The sequence below is a fragment of the Larus michahellis genome, chromosome 8, assembly GCF_964199755.1.
Source record: "Larus michahellis chromosome 8, bLarMic1.1, whole genome shotgun sequence".
Taxonomy (NCBI): Eukaryota; Metazoa; Chordata; class Aves; order Charadriiformes; family Laridae; genus Larus; species Larus michahellis.
In genome coordinates, this window is record NC_133903.1 from 40,775,423 (window position 1) to 40,795,522 (window position 20,100).

Genomic DNA, 20,100 nt, shown 5'->3' on the forward strand with positions numbered 1-20,100 from the left:
AAATTCTTCTGTGTGTGGTTTGGGGTTTTTTTTCATACCAGTATAAATTATGCTTTTTTTCAGTTTGTCTTTAGCAGTCACTGAAGCCTTGGAAATAGTAATGACTAATTCCTTTTTAAACACCTCCACACTACTAGTTAGTGAGTTTTTTACTTACCTTTGCAGCCAGTGTGCTCAGGTAGAGGGGCAGTAGTCACAAAAGCAGTGTTATAAAAATTGCCTCTTAGTTCCAGTCTCACTTGTTCTGATTTCATAACTTGCAGCTGAAAAGACAAATAATAGAAATTTTGTCATGTGTGTTAGCTATAATTCAAACTTTTGATCTTTCAAAATACTTTAATTGCAAGATACTTTCAAAATATTACTTACTTAGTATCAGTTTCATTAGTTCAGCTACTGGGAAAAATAAATGCAGCAAGGCAGATAGATCTGCAAAATCTTAATTACCTAAATCGAGTGCTCGAATGATTAAATTTCTACAGCACAGCACAGAAATTAATAGATGATGGCAGTCATCATGAACCCACACTGAAGTCTCTCAGTATTTCTGGCTTCACTGAATTTGACCTTGCACTAAGTGAAGTAAAATTTCTATTTCTTGTCCAAATTTGATATTTCTTTCCACTCTTTCCTTACATTCACAGAATATATGTCTCTCTTCCATGAATAGCAAACTACTACAACATAGTGAAAGTGAGCCTTCCATCAAAATTGGAAGAAGTTCTTTCTAAAAACATATTGGCTAATTGCATTTAAAAGCTTTGCAAGAGCAGAGCAAGAATAAAGCCCTGGAACTACTGCACAGAATTCCCACTGGTGTCAGTGAGATTAAACTCCATTACAGATCCTGTGTCGTGTGATGTGTATCACACTGAATTACTAGAATAGCACATTTAAGTCATTTGTAGTCAACAAAAATTTAATTAATGATAAAGAATAAGAAATGTTGAGTCTTCAGTTTCTGCTACAAAGGACAGACAAAAACTGAGCTGGCACTTGTACAGGTGCTTCCAGATGAAACGAAATGCTGTTGATAAAGGCTGGGAGCTCACTTAAAATGCTCTCAGAAAATGTATTCATTTTGCAATTTCGCCTTGTGCAGGAGGCAGGATAGCAAGCCAAAAATGTACCTTGGCCTTCATCAAAACAATTTCCTGAGGCAGTCCGTGATAAAATGACCTTATCGTCTTCTATTCTGGTGTCAGGATCAATAATTTTCCGTGGTGGAAACACATAAGCCTTAGGTCTTATTGGGACTGCAGATATTATGAAGGAGCCTGCTGCAGCTGTTCTATGGAAACCTCCTCTTCTGATCTGAATATCATTTTTAATAGCTGAGGGTCTTGATGGGTTCATCTTGATTTTACCTAAAAGATTAAAAAATGCTGATTAATCTTAAGTATATGCATACTCTTGTAGTATGCAGGTGACCTGAACTTCACCTCATTTCTGTGATTTTAAGTCTCAAAAATCCATTAACCTTAATTAATTTCTACTGCAATAATTATTTCTTTACAGTTTCAAGAAGTGCTAATTACTAAAAAAGCTAATATGAAATTGAAGTAACTGTTACTTGTTATAAAATAATTACAGGAGAGTTTAATTTATTAAAACTTCAACAGTTCTTAATTTATGATGACTGATTATAGTACTCTGGTTAATAAACCTACAGTTATTCTTTTCATAGACAAAACACAAATCCTGTCGATTTGTATTACATCAATGCTGCTCTCTTGTAGCTGTTTACTTTAAATATACTTCTGGGAAATACTGACTTTTCAAGTTTTGGAAAGCGTTCAAAACGGAATACCTCTTAGCTAGCTGTTGTTGCTCTAATGCCTACTCTTAGTATTTATTAAGGGACCTGATGTATACAGGTGCTGGAATAAATAGCTGCACAATTTTCTCAATATTACTTTGTTGTACTGTTTTCTACATGACCTGGTGCAGACAAGGCATGACTCCATGGCATTGCAGTTTGTGGCACAACAGTTCTATGAGCTTGGATGTGAACTTTCATGCTGTATCTGCCATTCTGAGGGAAAGGAAACAAGTACTTGGAATAGATACCATCATTCTTAACCATGTTATCTTAGGTTATCTTAACCTAGATATAAAAATGACATAAATTAAGATCAAACAAAAATGGTTGTACTTATGCTTTCTAAATTCATTTATCTAGAATATAAGAATAACAGGAAAATTATTCTCTGATATGTAATCTGTGTAGCTCCTCTGGTTTTGATGGTATGTTAAAACTGATAGAGAAGACTGCAGTCTGAAGTTGATGCCTTTTTGAACCGTGTTTTAACTCAAGGATATTCTAATTTCTTAGCAAAATCATCTATTATTTCATTAGAAAGCTAAAGAATAGATTATTTTCAAAATCTGTACAGTTTTTAATTAGTTCCCATGTGCTTCTGTAGTCCCATATTCGATTCTGCAGATTGGGTGCTTCTCTGTTCTGGTTATGCTCATTACAGAATGATAAACGAATAGACAAAAATCAGAAGTAAGCAACAGAAGAGTAACAAATAAAAATAGAGATGGGAATAAATCTTCACTGCTGATTTATATAGTTGAGACATCAGCTGAAGGAAAACTTCATTTTACATTAATAACAGTATGCATTACAGTTGATTTACATAAAAGTTGAAATTTTACCTTTCTAAAAAGAGGATATAGCAAATTTTATGACAGTATGTTTCATTAAAAGAAATCTGTTCTTATATCTGTACTTACAGATTATAAACTTTGCATATACATTAATGACGATTCTGCAGTTCCATTTCTTTCATAAATAAATGCACATCTTTCCTTAAAAAGCCATGTTAGCTGTATTAATGATACAATTACCTTCAGTGTAGGATTTTTTTCACAGATATAGATACCAGTAAGATCAGAGAAGCAGCTAAGGATAAAATAGAATACATTTCCACTTAAAAACCCCATCTGAATATACTGCTGACATTAATGGTGCTTGGAGTGTGGTCTGCAGTCTGCCCACATAAAACAGTTATCCCTGTAAAACTATATGAATATATACTGCAAAGTGACAGAAAATTTGTTTTCTTCTCCATCACTCCAGTCTATTGTCTGAGTAAAAATATTACAGTTACAGATTTAAAGTTTATAGTTGCAGAAGTTGTCTTATTAATTCAGTAGTTACCACTTCCAAATACTGCTGTACCCTGGAAAATGCCTGTTAAATGGCGTTCTGGTTTACCAAATGTACAGGCACTTGGCTAGTGAGTTGCAGGTCAAATATGCTGTAACAAAACTTGATTTCTCGAGGTCCGTTGGCCACATGGACAGAGGGGAAAAGCAGATACTGAGCCAGGCACTCCTGCAGTGGTGAGAACATGGGGGAAGTTGTGCAGAGGTAGAAAAGATGAAAAGAAAAAGAGTTTGAAGCAAGAGAGACCCAGAAGCTAAATAGGAAAGCCCCAAAGTTGCAGTGTACTCGGAGAAGGGAGAGGTGAGAAGAGGAAAAGCTTAGATAGATAAACACCGTGAGCAGGGGGGAAGGGGGATTTCTGTACAAGCACCATTTCCTCTCTGGTGGCAGAGCACAGAAGTGATTAAGTTTCTGGTGTCAGTTCAGAAGAAGGTCGTGCCCATGAACGCTGCCAAACTATCAGCCACAGAAATGTGTGAAGATGAATTCAGAGATGTATTGGGTTTGAGTGGCAAGGTTTTTGTAGGGGGGGAAGCTACAGGGGTGGCTTCTGTAAGAAGCTGCTAGAAGCTTCCCCCATGTCTGATAGATTGCCTTTTTTACCATTACGTGTTTGAACTTGAGTTCAGTCTCTAGAAATGTACAATAAAACAGAGATACTTGTTAATATACACTTACATGAGAGTAAACCACATGTCATATTGTAATTAAATATTTGTCATTGTAAGTGGAACTAACCTCAACAAACCAATGCTTCATTTTCCATTAGACACGCTACTGAGGGATTAGGAACAAAAGGCTACCTTTATACATTTAGGGTTTTTTTATTTATACATACAGGTTTTGCGCAGCAGTACATGCTACTGAGATGTGTGTGAGGCATACAAGAAAGGGTTAAAAAACATATGCTCTATATTCTTTGGTCTTTTGTAGACAAGTTGTAGACAACTGCGGGCAAACCAGAAAAGTAAAATGATTTAGGTAATTTACCCTGTGCACCTTAGATGTCTATCAAATAATCGTTTACTAGGAAGTTAGGTGTGAAATGGATATATTTTCCCATTTTCCCACACGCTTCAGGTTGTAGGGTGTACAGGTCACCACCGTGTTTCCAAGAAGGAGTTGCCACTATGTATGTAGAGAACAGCAGTCGTACGAAGGAGGGAGCGAGTTGGCACTTGCAAATATGAGGGGTTGGTAGTGAGCATCTACCTCTGCTTCAGATAGAGCTGAAGGCAAACCTCAGACATGTCTCTTATCATCACTCAGTTTATGATAGCCACAAGTGAAAAGTGGCACGTGGATAAGCAAGGCTAACTAGCCAACTCTTATGAACTAGTCCCGGCTTCTTTTTCTGCCTCTGTAGCAACAATCTGCCTTTGTTGTCCTCGGATTTCTTGCCAGGCCTTCCCTAATGACTCTGAAACTCCACCTGGGCAAGTATTACTGCTGTCTTCAGCACAATTGCCAGACAGGAGTTATCTGGGGGGTGATGGTTTAAGAAAGTCAAGGGGGGAAAAACCACTGGAACTCATAAGCAAAGGTTTCTGACCTTTCTGTGTATTTCTGTGATTATTCTGTGTAATAAATGTGGAGAAATGAAACTGTGTATCCACAAGGATGTTCAGACCAGACATGCTACTGAGACCAAGGCTATTCAGACCAGTCCCAGGCCAGGTTTCTAAAATGATTAAATAGCTTGTAAGGACTCCATTTATGGACTACAATAGATTTAACCTGTAGCTTCTGACAGTCCAGCGCTCTTGTTCATTTATAACCAACAGGATGGTACAGCTGTTATTACTGATGTTGTTACTGATGCTCATTACTTACGTATTTACTAATGGTGGTTCATAGATCATGATTTTGCTGGTTCTTAAGGGCATTCTCATGTGAAAAAATTTTCACATCACCTTTTAGAATTTAAAATATCAAAATTTAAGGTACCAGCGCACTTATAAATGTGTGTAAAAGAGCTTGCGCTCCATTTCCTACAACAGGCTTGGAGCCATAACTTTTCATAGGACTCGTGTTTTGATTTCTCATTGGTGATAACCAGAAATGCCAAAACCAAATCCTGCCTGTGAGTGTGAAGGACACTTGAGCAGAGCTGGCGCAGGGTGTGGAGGGCTGGAGCCCCATGTGTGGGAGGGTGAAGTGGGCGCCTGCCGGGCTCCCTCCTCCCAGGCTGGATCTGCCCTGGGAACAGCCCCCAAGTGGGCAGCAATCCCCAGCTCCCTCCCAGCTTCCCAGCATGGGATGAGTCAGGGCCTTTCTGATCCATCTCTCTCCCGAATAGACATCCTTGGCCAAGTGCTGCCAAAATCCTGAAAGCCAAAGCCTACCAGTGCCCCATGTGGGGCTGGCCTCTGCAAAGGTATGGCCAGGCTGTGCTAAGTGAGGACAAGGTCAGCCCTCCCACCACGGTCAGCCCTCCTGCCATGGAAAAGCTGCAGGTTTTAGCCATAGGGACTGCTGCTCCCACAGACAGTGCCCAGGACCGGGGAACCTATAGGCTACTGGGGCTTGAGCAGAAGTTTAAGAGTATCTTCCCTGAGCAGCACCAAGAACAAGCAGCTGGGTATGGGATCCTTGCTTTTACACAGGGAGAATGGCTTCACGTTTGTTATGGTGTGTGACATCCAGACAGGCTTCCGCTCACAGTTCCAGCTGGCCACGTTAAGCACTTCCAAGGAACTTCTCATTTTCCTGTAGGTATTGTTTGTGCCCCACTACTCGCAGCCCGGCTGTCTGCTCCACCCATGCACAAAAGAGTCTCTCCCTTTGCTCGCTGCAAAGCAGAATTTCCAGGGCTACTTTTTAATGGGCCATCACTGATAACAGTGACAATTTGGCCAGATAAAGAATTGGGCCTTCCAAAAGTCTGTCTAAAATTGAAGTTATGTGTTGGAGTGTGCCACTTTCTCTTGGAAAGGAATTTCAATAACTAAACTGTATTTATACAAATTAAGCTACCTTAATCTTGAAAATACAACGCACTCCCTGTTGTTTCTACCGTTTTCTTGGAACTCTATAGTGTGTACTCTTGCTCTTTCTTCCACCCTTAAGGTCTCTATCCCATTTCCCAAGACTTGAACAGACCCCTGTGGTACCCACCCTAGTTCTGGCACCTCACCCTGCTCTCTGGCCATTTTGCAGTGTGAGGAAGGGGCTGTAGCAATTTAGGAACTGGAGCAAGCCGTTTTGCAGGAGATGCACGTAGTAAGTAAGGGGAACAAATGGGGATCATACTCACCCCCTGGGTTGCATTGCACAAGGAGAAAGTCTAAATTGAGGAATGAATGCAAGTGGATTTAAGGACTGTTTAGTAAAAGAGAAATAAATTGAAGCTATTTATGCCTCCTTTGAAGAGGCAAAAAGTCTCCTGCAAACAGCTGAGATATCTGACTGAGCTGGAAATGACTCATGTGGAAATGAGGAGTGGCACCTGTACAGCTGGAGTTGTGGTGAACAATTAGCACTGAGAACTCTGATCCAGGCAGGTTAATACACGTAATAAGGAAGTTCTGCATCACTGGAGCTGCTATAACCTGCATCTGGAGTAAGATGTTCCCAAGCATCCTTGGCCAAAAGCTAAGCCAAACATTGTATCCACAGTCTCCAAATGAAGGACACCCAGCCCTGCTGCCATGTAAAATGCTATTCAGGAGAAAGCCCTCCCTGCTACTTCCCTGTACCTTCCAGTTGCCTTATATTTCTTCCTTGCCTTAAGAGGGTGCAGAAACACCCACTGGTGCTCTTTGCACTGCTCCTGCTAAGTCATCTGTGCACAGATGAGGCTCCTTGAGTGGGCGACTGTCCATGGGGAACTCAATAGCGCTACAGCATCATATAACTCCACGGGGCAGCTCGCCCCACTGCCCGCTGCAGTGTAGAGCAAAGGACTTTCCTGTCTACCCGCTTGAGAAGCTGGCACGCCACCACATGGAGTGGGAGACGCTGAGAAACAGGCTGGGGAAATAGCAAAACCCACCACATCTATTTTACAAGAGTATGTGGGAAGGAATGTTGTCATCTCTCCATCGCCACTGGATATAAATTTCTATGTAAGGCAGTGAGTGTCTAAGGATTACTGGGAGAAAGAAATTCTGGTCAGTATTACACCATGCGGTGCATAAAAGGATGGGGAAGGAACACTGTATAAACAGGGTCACAACAAACCTGCTGCTTTTGTAAGACTTTTGTGATAGCAGGCTATTGCCAGAATTAAACAGTGAACAAAGAAGGGCACTGGACTCTTGACACAGAAATGAAAGGTTCAGTTATACCTTTGGAGCAGATAAAGTCATGAGCCGTGACAAACGCTCAGCAGAGTTCCTGTGGTTTCTAAAGAAGCCTCTCTCCAGCACACCTCTTTTATTAAGGCTTGGAATAATGTCATTGTAGAACTGTATGACATACTTCCTTTCATTATTTTCCACTCTGTGTATTGTGCCACAGTCATTAAAACGCAGTTTTGAGGACTGAAACTTGTAAGTCATTCTTTGTTTATGAGATACAGAATGCAATGCTAATTATCATGCTAATTAGCCCTCACCAATGCATAGTGGTTGCTATATTGTATAAGCAATCCCCACATTTTTAGATATTAAAAAGTAGTGTTTCTGTCAGTATGCATTTCTCTAAACAAAATTAATGTGCAGATTATCATTGTGTATGATCCTATGTATCTACGTAGATATGTATGTATCTATGTACATATCTGTATGTATGTATACATGTATCTACACATACCATATTCGTCTCACATTATCATTCCGTTTTGCACACTTCATTATCTGAAAGTGATCTTTGCATACATCTATTGCGGTATCTCAGGTATTCTATAAAGTGCCACCTCAAGTGTCATTAGTGCTTTCTCATGTGATGTGATGTAAGAGGAATTGGTTTCTTTTTCATCAGAACGTGTTTATTTAAAAACACGTGGCTTTTCTACAATGTCAGACAATGCGTGGGCAAAAAAAGCTTCACATACAGTCAGGTTACATAAATACGTATTGTTTAACCTCAGAAAAAATGTATTAATGGAAACGCCCTGAAAGAAAACAAATAGAGGACCCAAAGCTCCCCAAAGCTTCTTACTCTGAAAATAACCTCCCGGGCGGGCATGAACGCGGCCCCATCTGCACAAGCTCTGGGGTGGTGGTGGACACGGCCACGTCCCGGAGCGCCCGTGAATCCCCACCGCACCAACCTCCTCCTTTCGGGGAAGGGCCGATGCTGCTTCTCCTGGCCCGCGGAGGCCGCAGCGGCCGGCGCAGCTGCCTCCAATGCCCCCCGTCTCACCGGGCCTCCGCCGGCCGCACCGGCCCCGGGCGGGGGCCGGTGGGTGCTCCCGGGGAGCGCCGGCCCCCACCGGGCGGCGGGGACGAGCCCCGCTGTGGTGAGGCCACCGCCTCCCGCCCGCCACGGCAGGAGCAGGCGGCGGCAACGGCTGGTTGCCTCGGCAACGGCTCCCGGCAGGCACCACCGGCGGCAGCGGCGGCGGCGGTGAGGGGACGGTGGGCGCAGGCGGGGAGGCCGGGGGCGGAACACTGCCCCCCCCAGAGGGGTGCTGAGGGGACACCGCCCCGCGGGAGGGGGTACAAGGGGACACTGCCCCGCTGGACCCCTCAGGAGCAGGAGCAGCAGGCAGGCGGGTGCAGGGGCCTTTGGCGAGGGTAGAGGGCCCGAAGCAGGGCCGGGGGTGAGGGCCGCTGTTGGGTGGCCTGCGCCTACACCCCTGCTCCTCGCCCGCCGCACCGGGGAGCGGGGAAGTGGGAAATTGCAGCTGCAAGCTTTACTCCATCCTCCTTGTGTATTCAGTTTTCTGCTGTTGAGGGATTTGATCTCTGTGCACCATATGTGTGAATTCAGTGCTGCTCAAGTCATGAATATGTGTGCAAGATTTCAGTTGCATTAACTGTGTTAATCTCTGATGAGGCTGGGGTTTACTTGGCCTGGTACACTGTATTTTTTTCCAGGGAACAACCTGGGATGCCAGTAATGTTTCAGTTAGTGATCCACAGAACACCAATATATGTTGACATATACTGTCTTTTTATACAGCATTAAAACAAAATGTTATCATCATCGCAGTCATCCTCATCTTTACGTAACTCTACTGCTCCTTTATTGGACTTTGATCTTCAGGTAGGGTTTCTTCTTCCTCATGCTACTGAGGCAAGTTCATTCTGTTCCTGTTAAGCTTGATTTTTTCATTCTATTTACTTTGTTAAGATTCAAAGCAGGTATTTCAAAACATACCTCTGAGCTACACATGGGAAGTAGGTGATATTTCAAAAAATGGGTAAGTGAGAGTGCTGGACATAAAAACAGTATACTGAAACTGTGGAAAAATTCTTATTTGTCTTTTTCTGCCAACATAGATAGGCTAGGATAAAAGAAGAAGTAATGAAAATAATTACATTCAAGAACTGAGTTTTGGTTATATAACCAAGAAAAAGCTATTGAGACCTGCACTGTGTTATACAAGTTGAGGTCTGCCAGGAAACACAGCCTGTGATAACCCAAGACACATAAATATATATTAAAAAAATAAAAAGACAGTAGATGTTTGGAGTGTAGTTATTTACCTTATGGCAACAGTTGGAAGCAGAGCCATCTACATTCTGATTCTGTGAGGAAGTGGTTTTTTTAGTTGGGAACTTCTCAATTTCTGTTACTCATTGTCTCAATTATGCTAAGGAGATACGGATGTAAGAATATAAACTCAGTCTGACAAATCCTTTTGATGGAGAAGCACCTGGCACAGGCTGAAAGCAGGAGAAATGGTCCTGGTGGGTGGAGAAGGCAAGACAATCCACTTCGGAAAAATGAGTAGTCAGTGGAGCACTGAGCAGAGTAAACAGATAACTTTGTGCTTGGCAAGGGCATCAGTCATGGTGGAGTGTGAGGGTAGAGGCAGGAGAGAGATATTTGGAGAAGGGGTGAGGGTGACGGCAGGCTGCTGGTGCTTGACAAGGAAGTGGAGGGAATGGGATGCGTTTAGGTAGTAGGCACTGATACTTGGCTCTGGGCTTGCCATGACACAGGCAGCATCATATTCCTGTGCAGCCCAGCCTGATGAGGAGCTCTCCAAACTGGGAAATGAGAAAAGCCATTGCTGCCTCCAAATTGGAAGAACTCTACTGTGAAACATAGTATCAGTGTCTGACCAGGACTTGGCCTCCACCTTCGCTGGAAGTAAACTGTTTACCTTGTAGATTAGGCGTGTTCTATGAGTGATCAGTTTGAGGGTACATCCTGTGATATCACAGGCTTTTACCCTTGCTGGAAGTCATAAATAAGACATTTCTTTGATCTTTAAAATTTCTCCTAAACGGTTCTCCTGAAGAGCTAACTTGTTTTATGTTGACATCCTTGAATTAGCAAGATCAGTGTCCTAACTGTGAGTGATGCTAAATGTTACATAATTGTGAACGCTATTTGAGGGAAAAACGTATGTGCCACGTGGAGACGCAGAAAAACTCTGTATAAAAAGGATTACCATAGAACTACAAAAGCCACCCAAGATGGAGAATATTTTACTGATCTAAGCAAAGAATCTGGCAGCCTAGATCACCAAGCATATGTAAGGCATAAACATGGAACCAACGCAAATGTACATTTCTTACATGAGTCTTAAACTAACATTTAGTCTTACCATCTTCTTTAACAGACATATTGGGAAGATTTTTCTGTTATGTCCCATGCATAGCCCTGTTCTGCAAAGTTGGAGGGAATTTGGTGGGCTATGTATGTTAAAACTGGAGGTGGATCACAGTGAATTCCTGTTTGACAGTAGTGTCGTATGGAACTCACACAGAAACCTGATGGAGTGAAGAATGTAGTATTCTTTTAAAACTAAATGTGATTTGTCATTGCTAACTGTCTTAGCTTTCTTTTGGACGTCATAAAGCTAACCTCTTGTTCTTGCAAGCTGTAAGAGATGTGTGTTTATTCTGAACTTTTTTTTTTAATTTTAAAGATAATATTCTTGATTTTCAGGTTTTCTTAGACAATGCTAACTGTCTTACAGCATGAGGCTTTTTGTTGATTGTTAGAGAGAAAGTTCATGGAGAACAAACTGTGGGGAAGACAATTTCCTGAGAATAGAAAGATGGTATGAGTAATTTAGGTTTCCAGTCCCTTCTTAATTCTGGGAAGTCTTCTAAGCACTTGGTTTTGTTAATAAATTACTGTGGGGTCACAAAACACCATTCCTGTGTATATATTAGTTTTTTGCTGATAGCAAATCTGACTCCGTGTAATCAGGAAAGGATAGGGCTACTACTGAATACAATGTTCATAAGTTTGCTGTGCATGCAGAGGTGGAAACCTGGGTGTAGAATTGGGGTCCATGAACTGGCTTTACAGTTAAACATGGGATCAAGATTACAGAACATTCTGAGGAATGAATACCGTACATTCAGAACATGCAGGCTAAGCTAAGATGAATGCTTTGCAAGGAGTTCTAGTAAAACTTCTGATGCCAGAGTTTCCGCCTTGAGGCAGTGGGTTTATCCTCTCACTAGTGAAATTAAAATGTTTAGGATTTACAGTCTGAAAGTCCCACAGGTCTATTTGTTTTAAATGGAAACTTACCCCCCGCCCCCCAGATTCGGACATTTTACAATGAGAAGTTTAGTTGTCAATATTATAGGCACATAAATTCTTTTGGATTTCTAGTAAAAGTTAATGTAGGTTGATTTTTGTGTTCTCCCAGCCTATGCTTTCTGGTTCAGTCTTCAAATTCTCTTATCTAACTGAAGTTTCTGAAAGGTTTTAATACTTTAATCTTTAAAATATTACAAGTTGTAAAAATGCTTTTACTATTTGACTATGTGTTTAAATAACACTGAAGTATTTATGGTATTTAGAGTCCTTTTAACTAAAATAAAGAATGAAATTGGTGTACGGAATGACCCTAGTTTGTTTTCTTCAGCTACGAATATCTGTGCACAAAATAAATCGAATCTTTAGGGTTTAAACTACCAACTCTAAGTAGCTTGTGAGTATGTGAGCTTTTATATTCATATGTACCAAATTTGAAAATGTAGCAAATTCAAAACCATTGAAAAAATTCTAAATTAATTATAATTGGAAGTAATTTTTTAACGTTTCCTGCTCTGTCTTGCAGTTAAACAGTAAAAACATTGACACTTTGATGCAGAAGTTAAGTGAAAATGAAACCCAAAATACTGTAAGTAAACTAAAATATCTGTCTCTTTTTGTTCTATGCTGTATGTCTGAAAATGGCTACATCATGGGACGTTCAAGTGACAGTGGCAAAGTGGGTGCATTTGTGGTTTATCATCACAAAATGGAATCTCAGTTTTACAGCTGAAATGGTCATCAGTGTGCATTAATGCTGGATTGCTGTCTACAGACATTAAAATAATTTCTTTGTTATTTTTTTTCCATGAAGGATCTCAGGAGAAAGATAATTGAAAGGGAGAAACATGTTAAAGAACTTTCATCCAGGCTTCAACTTGAAAAAGTGAGTGACCAGTTCTGTTGGAATCCAATGTTTTCTCCCAATGTACTACATTCTTATTTACAAATTTTATATGTTGAGAAAAGCAATTATTTCAAAGATCTATGAAAAATAAAAAAAAAAGGAAAATCCTGAAAGATGTTTCCTACAGAAATATCCTAAAGCCATCAAGACTGTATCCAAACCTATTAAGCATACAAGTTGTCCTTAACACTAATATCCCACAGTTCACGGAGGGTCACGCATCTAGACTAGTGGCTTTTGGCTTCTCATTTACAATTTGCAATAGTTCTGGAAAAAAAATACTTAAAATTAAGTAATACAGAGTAAACTAAACAGATACTGTTCACAGTTAGCTTCCATGGCTCTTTGAGCCCAGTGAATAGGTAAAGGTAGTACTGACAGCATAGCTAATATCATCGAAGACTGACAAGACCTCATTCGTTCTCTGAACCAAAGGAAGGGGCTCAGTGTGGAAACCAACATAGAAAAAGAAGAATTGTCTGTTCTGTATAAGAAGTTACTATAAAAGTTTCAAAAGTTTCAAAATTTTTTTACTGCTAGTTTAGCCATCTGTGTTCCAGTACTTGTATACCTAAAGTGCACTTTACGTGTATGCAATGCAGCATGGTTCAGTGTTAGCGAGGAACAGAGTAGGCTCTGTTAAACCTTTAAAGGGACAATGGTGTACTTTGATTTTTGTAACTCCTCAGAGTTTGTTGAGAGACATGGTTGTTCTTTAAGAATTCTTCTTTGCTTAACCAACAGAACATATCCCTTGGCTGCAGGATAAACTTAGCAAGCTAATTGTAATAGAGGAGCCTGTGGGGGTGCCCACTTTCACAGCTGGCAGTTGGCATGTCCTTGTCTTTATATTGAAGTGAAGCAGCATGTTTTCACAGAAGCATCTTTTGCTTGAGAGTAGAAATGCTGAACAGAAAAGCCTATAAAGATTCTGAAGACTACAATGTCAGCAAATGTCAGCATTGATGGTATCTGTGCAGCATGCCATGCCCTGACTGGAGATCTATATAATGTAGAACAATTTAGGGTGCCCAGCATCTGAAGGGATAAATGATTATCTATATACCCTTGTTCCTTCTTATGTTATCTCCGATAAATGGCATTATCATCAATACCTGACTGAGTCTGAGTCTGCCTTTCTTACTGATATCTATAATGAACATTTGCACAGGTGCATTACATTGTCTAAACTCATAATATGACTTCTTTCTGCCTGTTTTCATGGTTTCTTATTTAGAATGAGCCAAAGGAATCAAGTTGCAATAAATTTCATAGAATCATCTGACCTAAGTTCTGGCGACATAAGTTGCCTTTTCCCTTGTGCCTTATGTATCCCCCCAAAATTAGAGTTTGAATTAAGTGTATCAATACATCTAATAGCAGGTGGTGATCTTTGGTATTTAATGAAGATCAGGTCAGGTCTAATTAGTCAGGGCAGAGCTGATCAGTGTGGCTTAATTTTGGTCAACCTGGTAGCTAGATGCCTTTGCTCAGCCTGGATTTCTGAGTTCCTGCTTCCAGGCCTCGTTCTACTACTTAAAGAGTCAGATTAAATATGAGGCATCAATTATACATACATTCTTTCAAGTTTGTGATTGCGACATTAGTAACAAGTTACTGCTTGTGAATATACTTGTAGAGCATGTTTTATCTTTTCCAGCTTTTGAGAACATGCAAATGTCAGTTAGAAACTACGGCAAAGTAGAATGAATATAGATAGCATCATGCAGCCTGTCTCCATAGACCAATAGATTTGTGTTTATTTCTCTTTCTTAGGTCAATATACAGAAAGAAGGCCATCTGTCAAGATCAGTAAAGGCAGTACAAGCTCACCTGCAATATCAGATTCAAAGAAAAGAAGTGGAAAATGATGAATTAAAAGTGAAAATACAGGTCAACATATTTTTACTTGTGTTTCAATTTATTTGAAAAAAATTAACAAAGCCTTATTGTCGTCAGAGTTTAACTTAGATATGAGAGTTAAATCTTAAAGTTTCACTTGAAATCAAACTCTTAGTAAAAGAAAAATCCCAAACAGTAAAAATCATTAGCATTTATATTTTGCACAGTCTGCCTGACCACGCAAGGGTTTGTTTTTTTTCATTTTCTCAACTTGTGCACACTAGCAGTTCTGCTGAAGAGAAGCTAAGCAAGCATAGAAGCATTTGCACTGACCTAACTGTGCTATCTAAAAGATAGATATCGATCCTGAGGCAGTCTCCATGTAGTCAATAGAAAGAGATAGGCAGCTCCCCAGGATGAGTTTCTGTTGTAAGATAAGGGTGATGAATCACCACCTGTTTCTTTTTATTGACTGCGAAGGAATCAATAAACCTCTTAATACTGACTGGAAGAGAAACACTTAAGTCTAATGTCTAACTTTGTTTAAGGCAGGTGAAATTATTTACATTTTCTGTGAAAAAAGGCAAGAGGTAAATATGGGCATTTGCATCAGTTATTGGTGGGTGAACAAGGCAAGGAAGAGGTTGTGTCAGAGGCTGGAGCTGTGTGTGGCTTCGGATTTCAGTATTTGAAACTTGTCAAGAATGTAGGCATGAATGACCAAACATTGGCTAAAAAAGAATGTATTTCTAATTTCTGAACTTTTTCTAGTAGCGTATATCCCCTATTAATGGTCTCATTTGAAGTTGTCAAGGAACCTATAGCAACTCAGTTTCAAAAAAAGTCACATATGTCTATAAATGCCTCATGTTTTCTTCTGAATAAATATTGCTTTCTTGTTCTAGCTAGTACAATTATAGAATTCCAACAACATTTTCATTAGATACAGTAACTTGATATGCAACTGTATTTTCATTCGATCTTTATTTAAAGGTTTTGTTTATTTGCTCTTCAAAAAGTGCTGAAGTTAGTTGCTACCTTAAATCCTGGTGATGATTTTGTTAATATCTGGACAAAAGCTTGCGAAAACTTAGCATTACCCTTATGAAATTAATTCTCAATTTAAATTTACCTCAGCAACCGAATAATGCCCAGAGCACTTATTCTTAGTGTGATTGTGACCTCCTGCGGTTATAAGTGGGGATAACAGTTATTTACTTATACCAACAGTTAAAGAAGTCCCTACCTAAACTCAGATTTTCTCTTTGCTCTGTTTATTGAAGGTGTTCTTCTGCTGTCCCTCCCCAAGTCACATCTTTGTTTATTAAATGCCCTATAAGCATGTATATATGAAAACTGCTTCCTCCATATTTGTGGGGTTTTGTCATTTCATTTTTTGAAGTAGTACTTTTCCTTTTTGGTGAGTCTCAGTACCTGAGACCATCTTTTACTTGGAAAACGACATACATCGAATAAGGCTGGCACATTAACATAGTCAGTAGGTAAATGGCATGTCGTTCTGGTGTTTATTCATGTAGAACATAATTAAGTGTCAGACTTAAACTTCAATGTAGGAAACATGCATTAGTCATTCTTACAATTAGGATATTTATCAGTGAGACAAATTTTACACTGCTAGCCTACTTACATTGCTGTAGTTTGACAGAATGATAATAACTGATATGAATGGAACTTGCACTTGTCTTTATGAAAGTAGTTGTCTACTGGTAGCTTGGTCAGGGTTTTGATAAGCTGTAGGACCTTAAAAATAATCACATCTGGGATTCTCCTTGAAGCAGAGTCCGGTATTGCTTTTATTGTATGTCATCGCATAGTGTTTTAATGTCTGGTCTCTTTTTCCATTCATATTTAAATAACAGTGATATGTAGATGAAAAATACAAAAGTCATGAAGTTAGAGAAGTCAGCTTCCTGGATTGGATGGGATCAGTACACTCCCTTCATCAGACTGATGTAAAAATCTAGTTAGTCAGAAATATTAACAGCAATAGAAAAGATAATATGATGACAGTTGTAGAACCCAGCTCTCATCTCAATGGCATTGTACACATTTGACAATACAATTACATGCATTAAAAATACATTTAATGCAAATGTATTATTTTTCCTGAGTGCTGCAAAATTAAGCACTGAGGACATTACAGTTGTTTGTTGTCCTTACAATGTGTGATTTACAGATGTGGTTTAAGCTTTATCACAGCCTGTTTTAATTACCTTTCAACAATTTTCTGCTGTAGGCAAGGCAGCACTTAATCTTTTCTTTTTGTATTTTCTGCTTCACTATCCATTGAACACGAAATATAACTTTCCATTAAAAAATAGTTTCTTCACTAAACAATTCTGTTTCAGTGGAGTGGGGCCATTGTATACATGGGAAAAAGTCAGAGATCTTGCAAGAAAATACTATATTGTCATCTAATTACAGACCATATTGTAATACATATATTCAAGAAAAGACCCTGGCCTTTTCTAGCCTCTGGACTTGAAAAAATCAAATGCAAGATCTTAAAAATCAAATCCAACATCTTAACTTTCATATTCAAATTTCATATGCAGTTATACTGATCTCCAGCCCTAGTTACGTGTATGATCACTATAGATTCAGAACACAGACTACTACTACATCAGTGAATATCACTAGTAGCATTGTTAAGGTGATATTCTTAGAAATATAATTTAGTGATGGTTTTTGTCAGAGTTAGGTTGATGGTTGAACTAGATGATCTGAAAGGTCCCTTCCAACCTAGGCAATTCTATGATTCTATGAAACCACTTTTATTTTCCATGTCATAAAAATGGGCCATGCCTTCTACATTGAAATTCTGCATTCATTTCCAATAGCACACAGTGATGGTTAGATTGCTCTCTTTCTCCCAACTCTTGCTTGCTTCTGCACCTCCTTCACCTCATCTCTTGATCATCTTATAATGAGTTTCCCTTCATGTATTTTCTCTTGCCTGCTGCTGTACATACCTTGGTTAGCTCCTTGTATCAACCATAAAATTTGAGATACAAAGACATTACGGAAACAGATTATAAATGTAATTGGTACTCCTGATTATTTTATGTCACAAAAATAATGTGACATGTAGAATGATCTGTAAGGTACAGAATTTGAAAACAGCTGATGTTTAATTATGCTGCAGACTCTAGAAAAGAAAATAGCAGAGTGGAAACTTCAAGTTGGTGAATACAAGCACCAGATGCTAGCCTTAAGGGAAACAAGTGAGCAAAAGAAGACTGCTCTGAAAAAAGCAATCAGGTCCCAGAAACAAAGAGCTGAATGCTTTGAAGAAGCTGTGGAAAATTTAACCTCCAGAATAAGAGAACGTGTGAGTGACTATGCTGTGAGCAATGTTGTGCTGTATTGCTTTAAATTGAACAACTGGGAGACTTTCCCCTGTGGAAAATAGGAAAAGTTGGTTGGTCATTCTGTGTTTGTGTCTCTCTAATTTTTTTGCACCTTGCTTAAGGAAAAGGTTGCTATAAGTGACATGCAAACTGTTACTATGTTCACTGCCTTTGTTCTGTTAAAATTTAGTGAATGTCTTAAGCCATGAGGTTGTACATTTCAAACTGTAGTCAGTAAGACGGGTATGATCAGCTTTCAGTTACACCTCTCATGATCTTCCCGTTAAATCTTTCTGGATTTACACTGAGTAACTCAAAAGCACAGTGTATTAACTGAGAATCCATGACTGGAGTTCAAAGTCTTTGTTTTCTTTTTTTACCAATGTATGACATCTCATGTGGATACTTAGCTTTCTGTTTCTAAGGTGCTTGCTCTGAAACTTCAAAATCCAAGTACAGAACTTCCTTAGTCCAAATTACTCCTTAGATTCTTGCCCTGCATATCCCTACAGTGTGTAATTGTTCAAAAAGGCCAGATGGATCAGAACTGTGCTGAGATCTTCACTGCCTTATTTAGATGTCCTAATAGGAGCATGTTTTCAATGCTCATAGATGTGTTGCCATCGTTTTGGATATGTCAGTATTTAAGATATATTTTTCCAGTTAGTATACCAGGAGATGGTATATAATGCTTTTTGTTTTCTTTGATCTTTGTGAGAAGACAGTAGTGGATCTTTAAGTACATTTATCAGTACAGAGGGATGGCAACTAACTCCTGAACTTTTCATGTTTTGTAGTCGCACTGTTGTTTTCTTTCCCCATTGAAGACCTGGTGGACTTTCAAGATAGCATGTATTGCTTAGTTATCCATACTTCTTTGAGAGAATTTACCTAGCTTTGCATTTCTTACTTATTATTTTTTAATTCTTAAAGTGTTTTGGCAGAATTTTATTTTTTGTAATTTATTTTTAGTAGAGATGTATTGGAGACAAATATTTTTGTTGTAAGAAAATATTTTCATATTAAATTTTGAAATATTGTTGTATTCTATTGTTGATATACAGTGCCAGTGTTTTACTGTGTCTCTGCCTTGAAAGTAAGTCTTGACTTAGACTTTACTTTTTTAAAATGTGGGTAGGTTTGTTTATTTTCTTTTGAGATAAGACAAAATTTACATTGTTTTGTACTAGGGAGATCCAATAAAGCCATCTTATATTAAATAGCTCTTGTGTTTAGAAAAATTTGTAGAACTAGATGGCATTCTTCAGTGACATTCTTTTGTTACATAATTCATAATTCCTGTATTCTCTAGGAATTCAAACTGTCTGAGATACTGTCAGCTTCTGATGTCTGGAAAAGCCAGCATGGTAGAATGGTTGAAGGAAAGACAACGTTAGAAACTCAAGTAGAAGATCTTAAGAAGTAAGTTAAACTGTTGATCTGATTTTTTGTTTCTGTAGTCAGACAGTGTTGATATTTAGTAGTGTAGTACTCAGTGTTGACAATGTAAACAATTTTAGGTATTTTTTTAAATTATTTTAAATTTTTTTTAAATTTTAAAATTATTTTTAAAAATTCTGAGCAGAATTTAGAAGTTGGAGACTAGAACAAATTTCAGATTTTTAGCCTTCTTTCTGCTGCATTTCACAACTTTTTTTAAAACTTCGTTCCCCCGTATAAGTAAGGAACATATTCTTTCCCCTGCATACTTCTGATTAGCCTGAACTTGCTAGTAGCTACTATGGTGCTTCCTCAAAACCACTTATCTAGTAACTGCTTCAGCAGCTTGAGTGTTAACCCTTGCGTCTACTGCAGTATAGAAGAGGGTTCTTGGGCTTCTAGTTTCTACTTGAGACTAATGATGGCAAAATTATTTCAGTTCTACTAATGTCTCGCCCCACTGGAGGATAGTGAAGGGTTCCTCTCAGATGCATGTTTGAACAGTTTATTCTTGTAAGGAAACACAACACAAAATTGTCCAACGTTATTCAAACTACGCAGTCAAATCTTAATTTACATGAAGGATATGTAATTTTCTTTGGCAGACAATGACAATATCCTTTTACCTTTTCTGTCGGTAATTCAAATAAACTAAAGAAAGTTGTAGATGCCTTTATGCTAGGTCTAAGGCAGAATGTTTACCAAGAACTTGATTTGTATTCAAATATGTAACATCTCAAATTAAA

At 39.0% G+C, this 20,100-nt stretch overlaps 1 protein-coding gene across 4 annotated transcripts in view; it reads left to right on the plus strand.

Annotated features, from left to right (window-relative positions):
- The window catches only part of ODF2L (outer dense fiber of sperm tails 2 like), a 58,345-nt gene that overhangs the window by 27,497 nt on the left and 10,748 nt on the right, over positions 1-20,100 (plus strand). For 2 of the 4 annotated variants that reach the window (XM_074597790.1, XM_074597791.1), the window contains exons 1-6: positions 8,630-8,689; positions 12,321-12,383; positions 12,609-12,680; positions 14,478-14,594; positions 17,710-17,895; positions 19,227-19,336. In XM_074597790.1, coding sequence (XP_074453891.1) covers positions 12,348-12,383; positions 12,609-12,680; positions 14,478-14,594; positions 17,710-17,895; positions 19,227-19,336 — 521 coding nt within the window. In that variant the 5' untranslated portion in view covers positions 8,630-8,689; positions 12,321-12,347. Of the gene's footprint in view, positions 1-8,584; positions 8,690-9,247; positions 9,332-12,320; positions 12,384-12,608; positions 12,681-14,477; positions 14,595-17,709; positions 17,896-19,226; positions 19,337-20,100 lie in introns of those variants that run through there. The other 2 variants (XM_074597789.1, XM_074597788.1) reach the window with 2 other exon arrangements.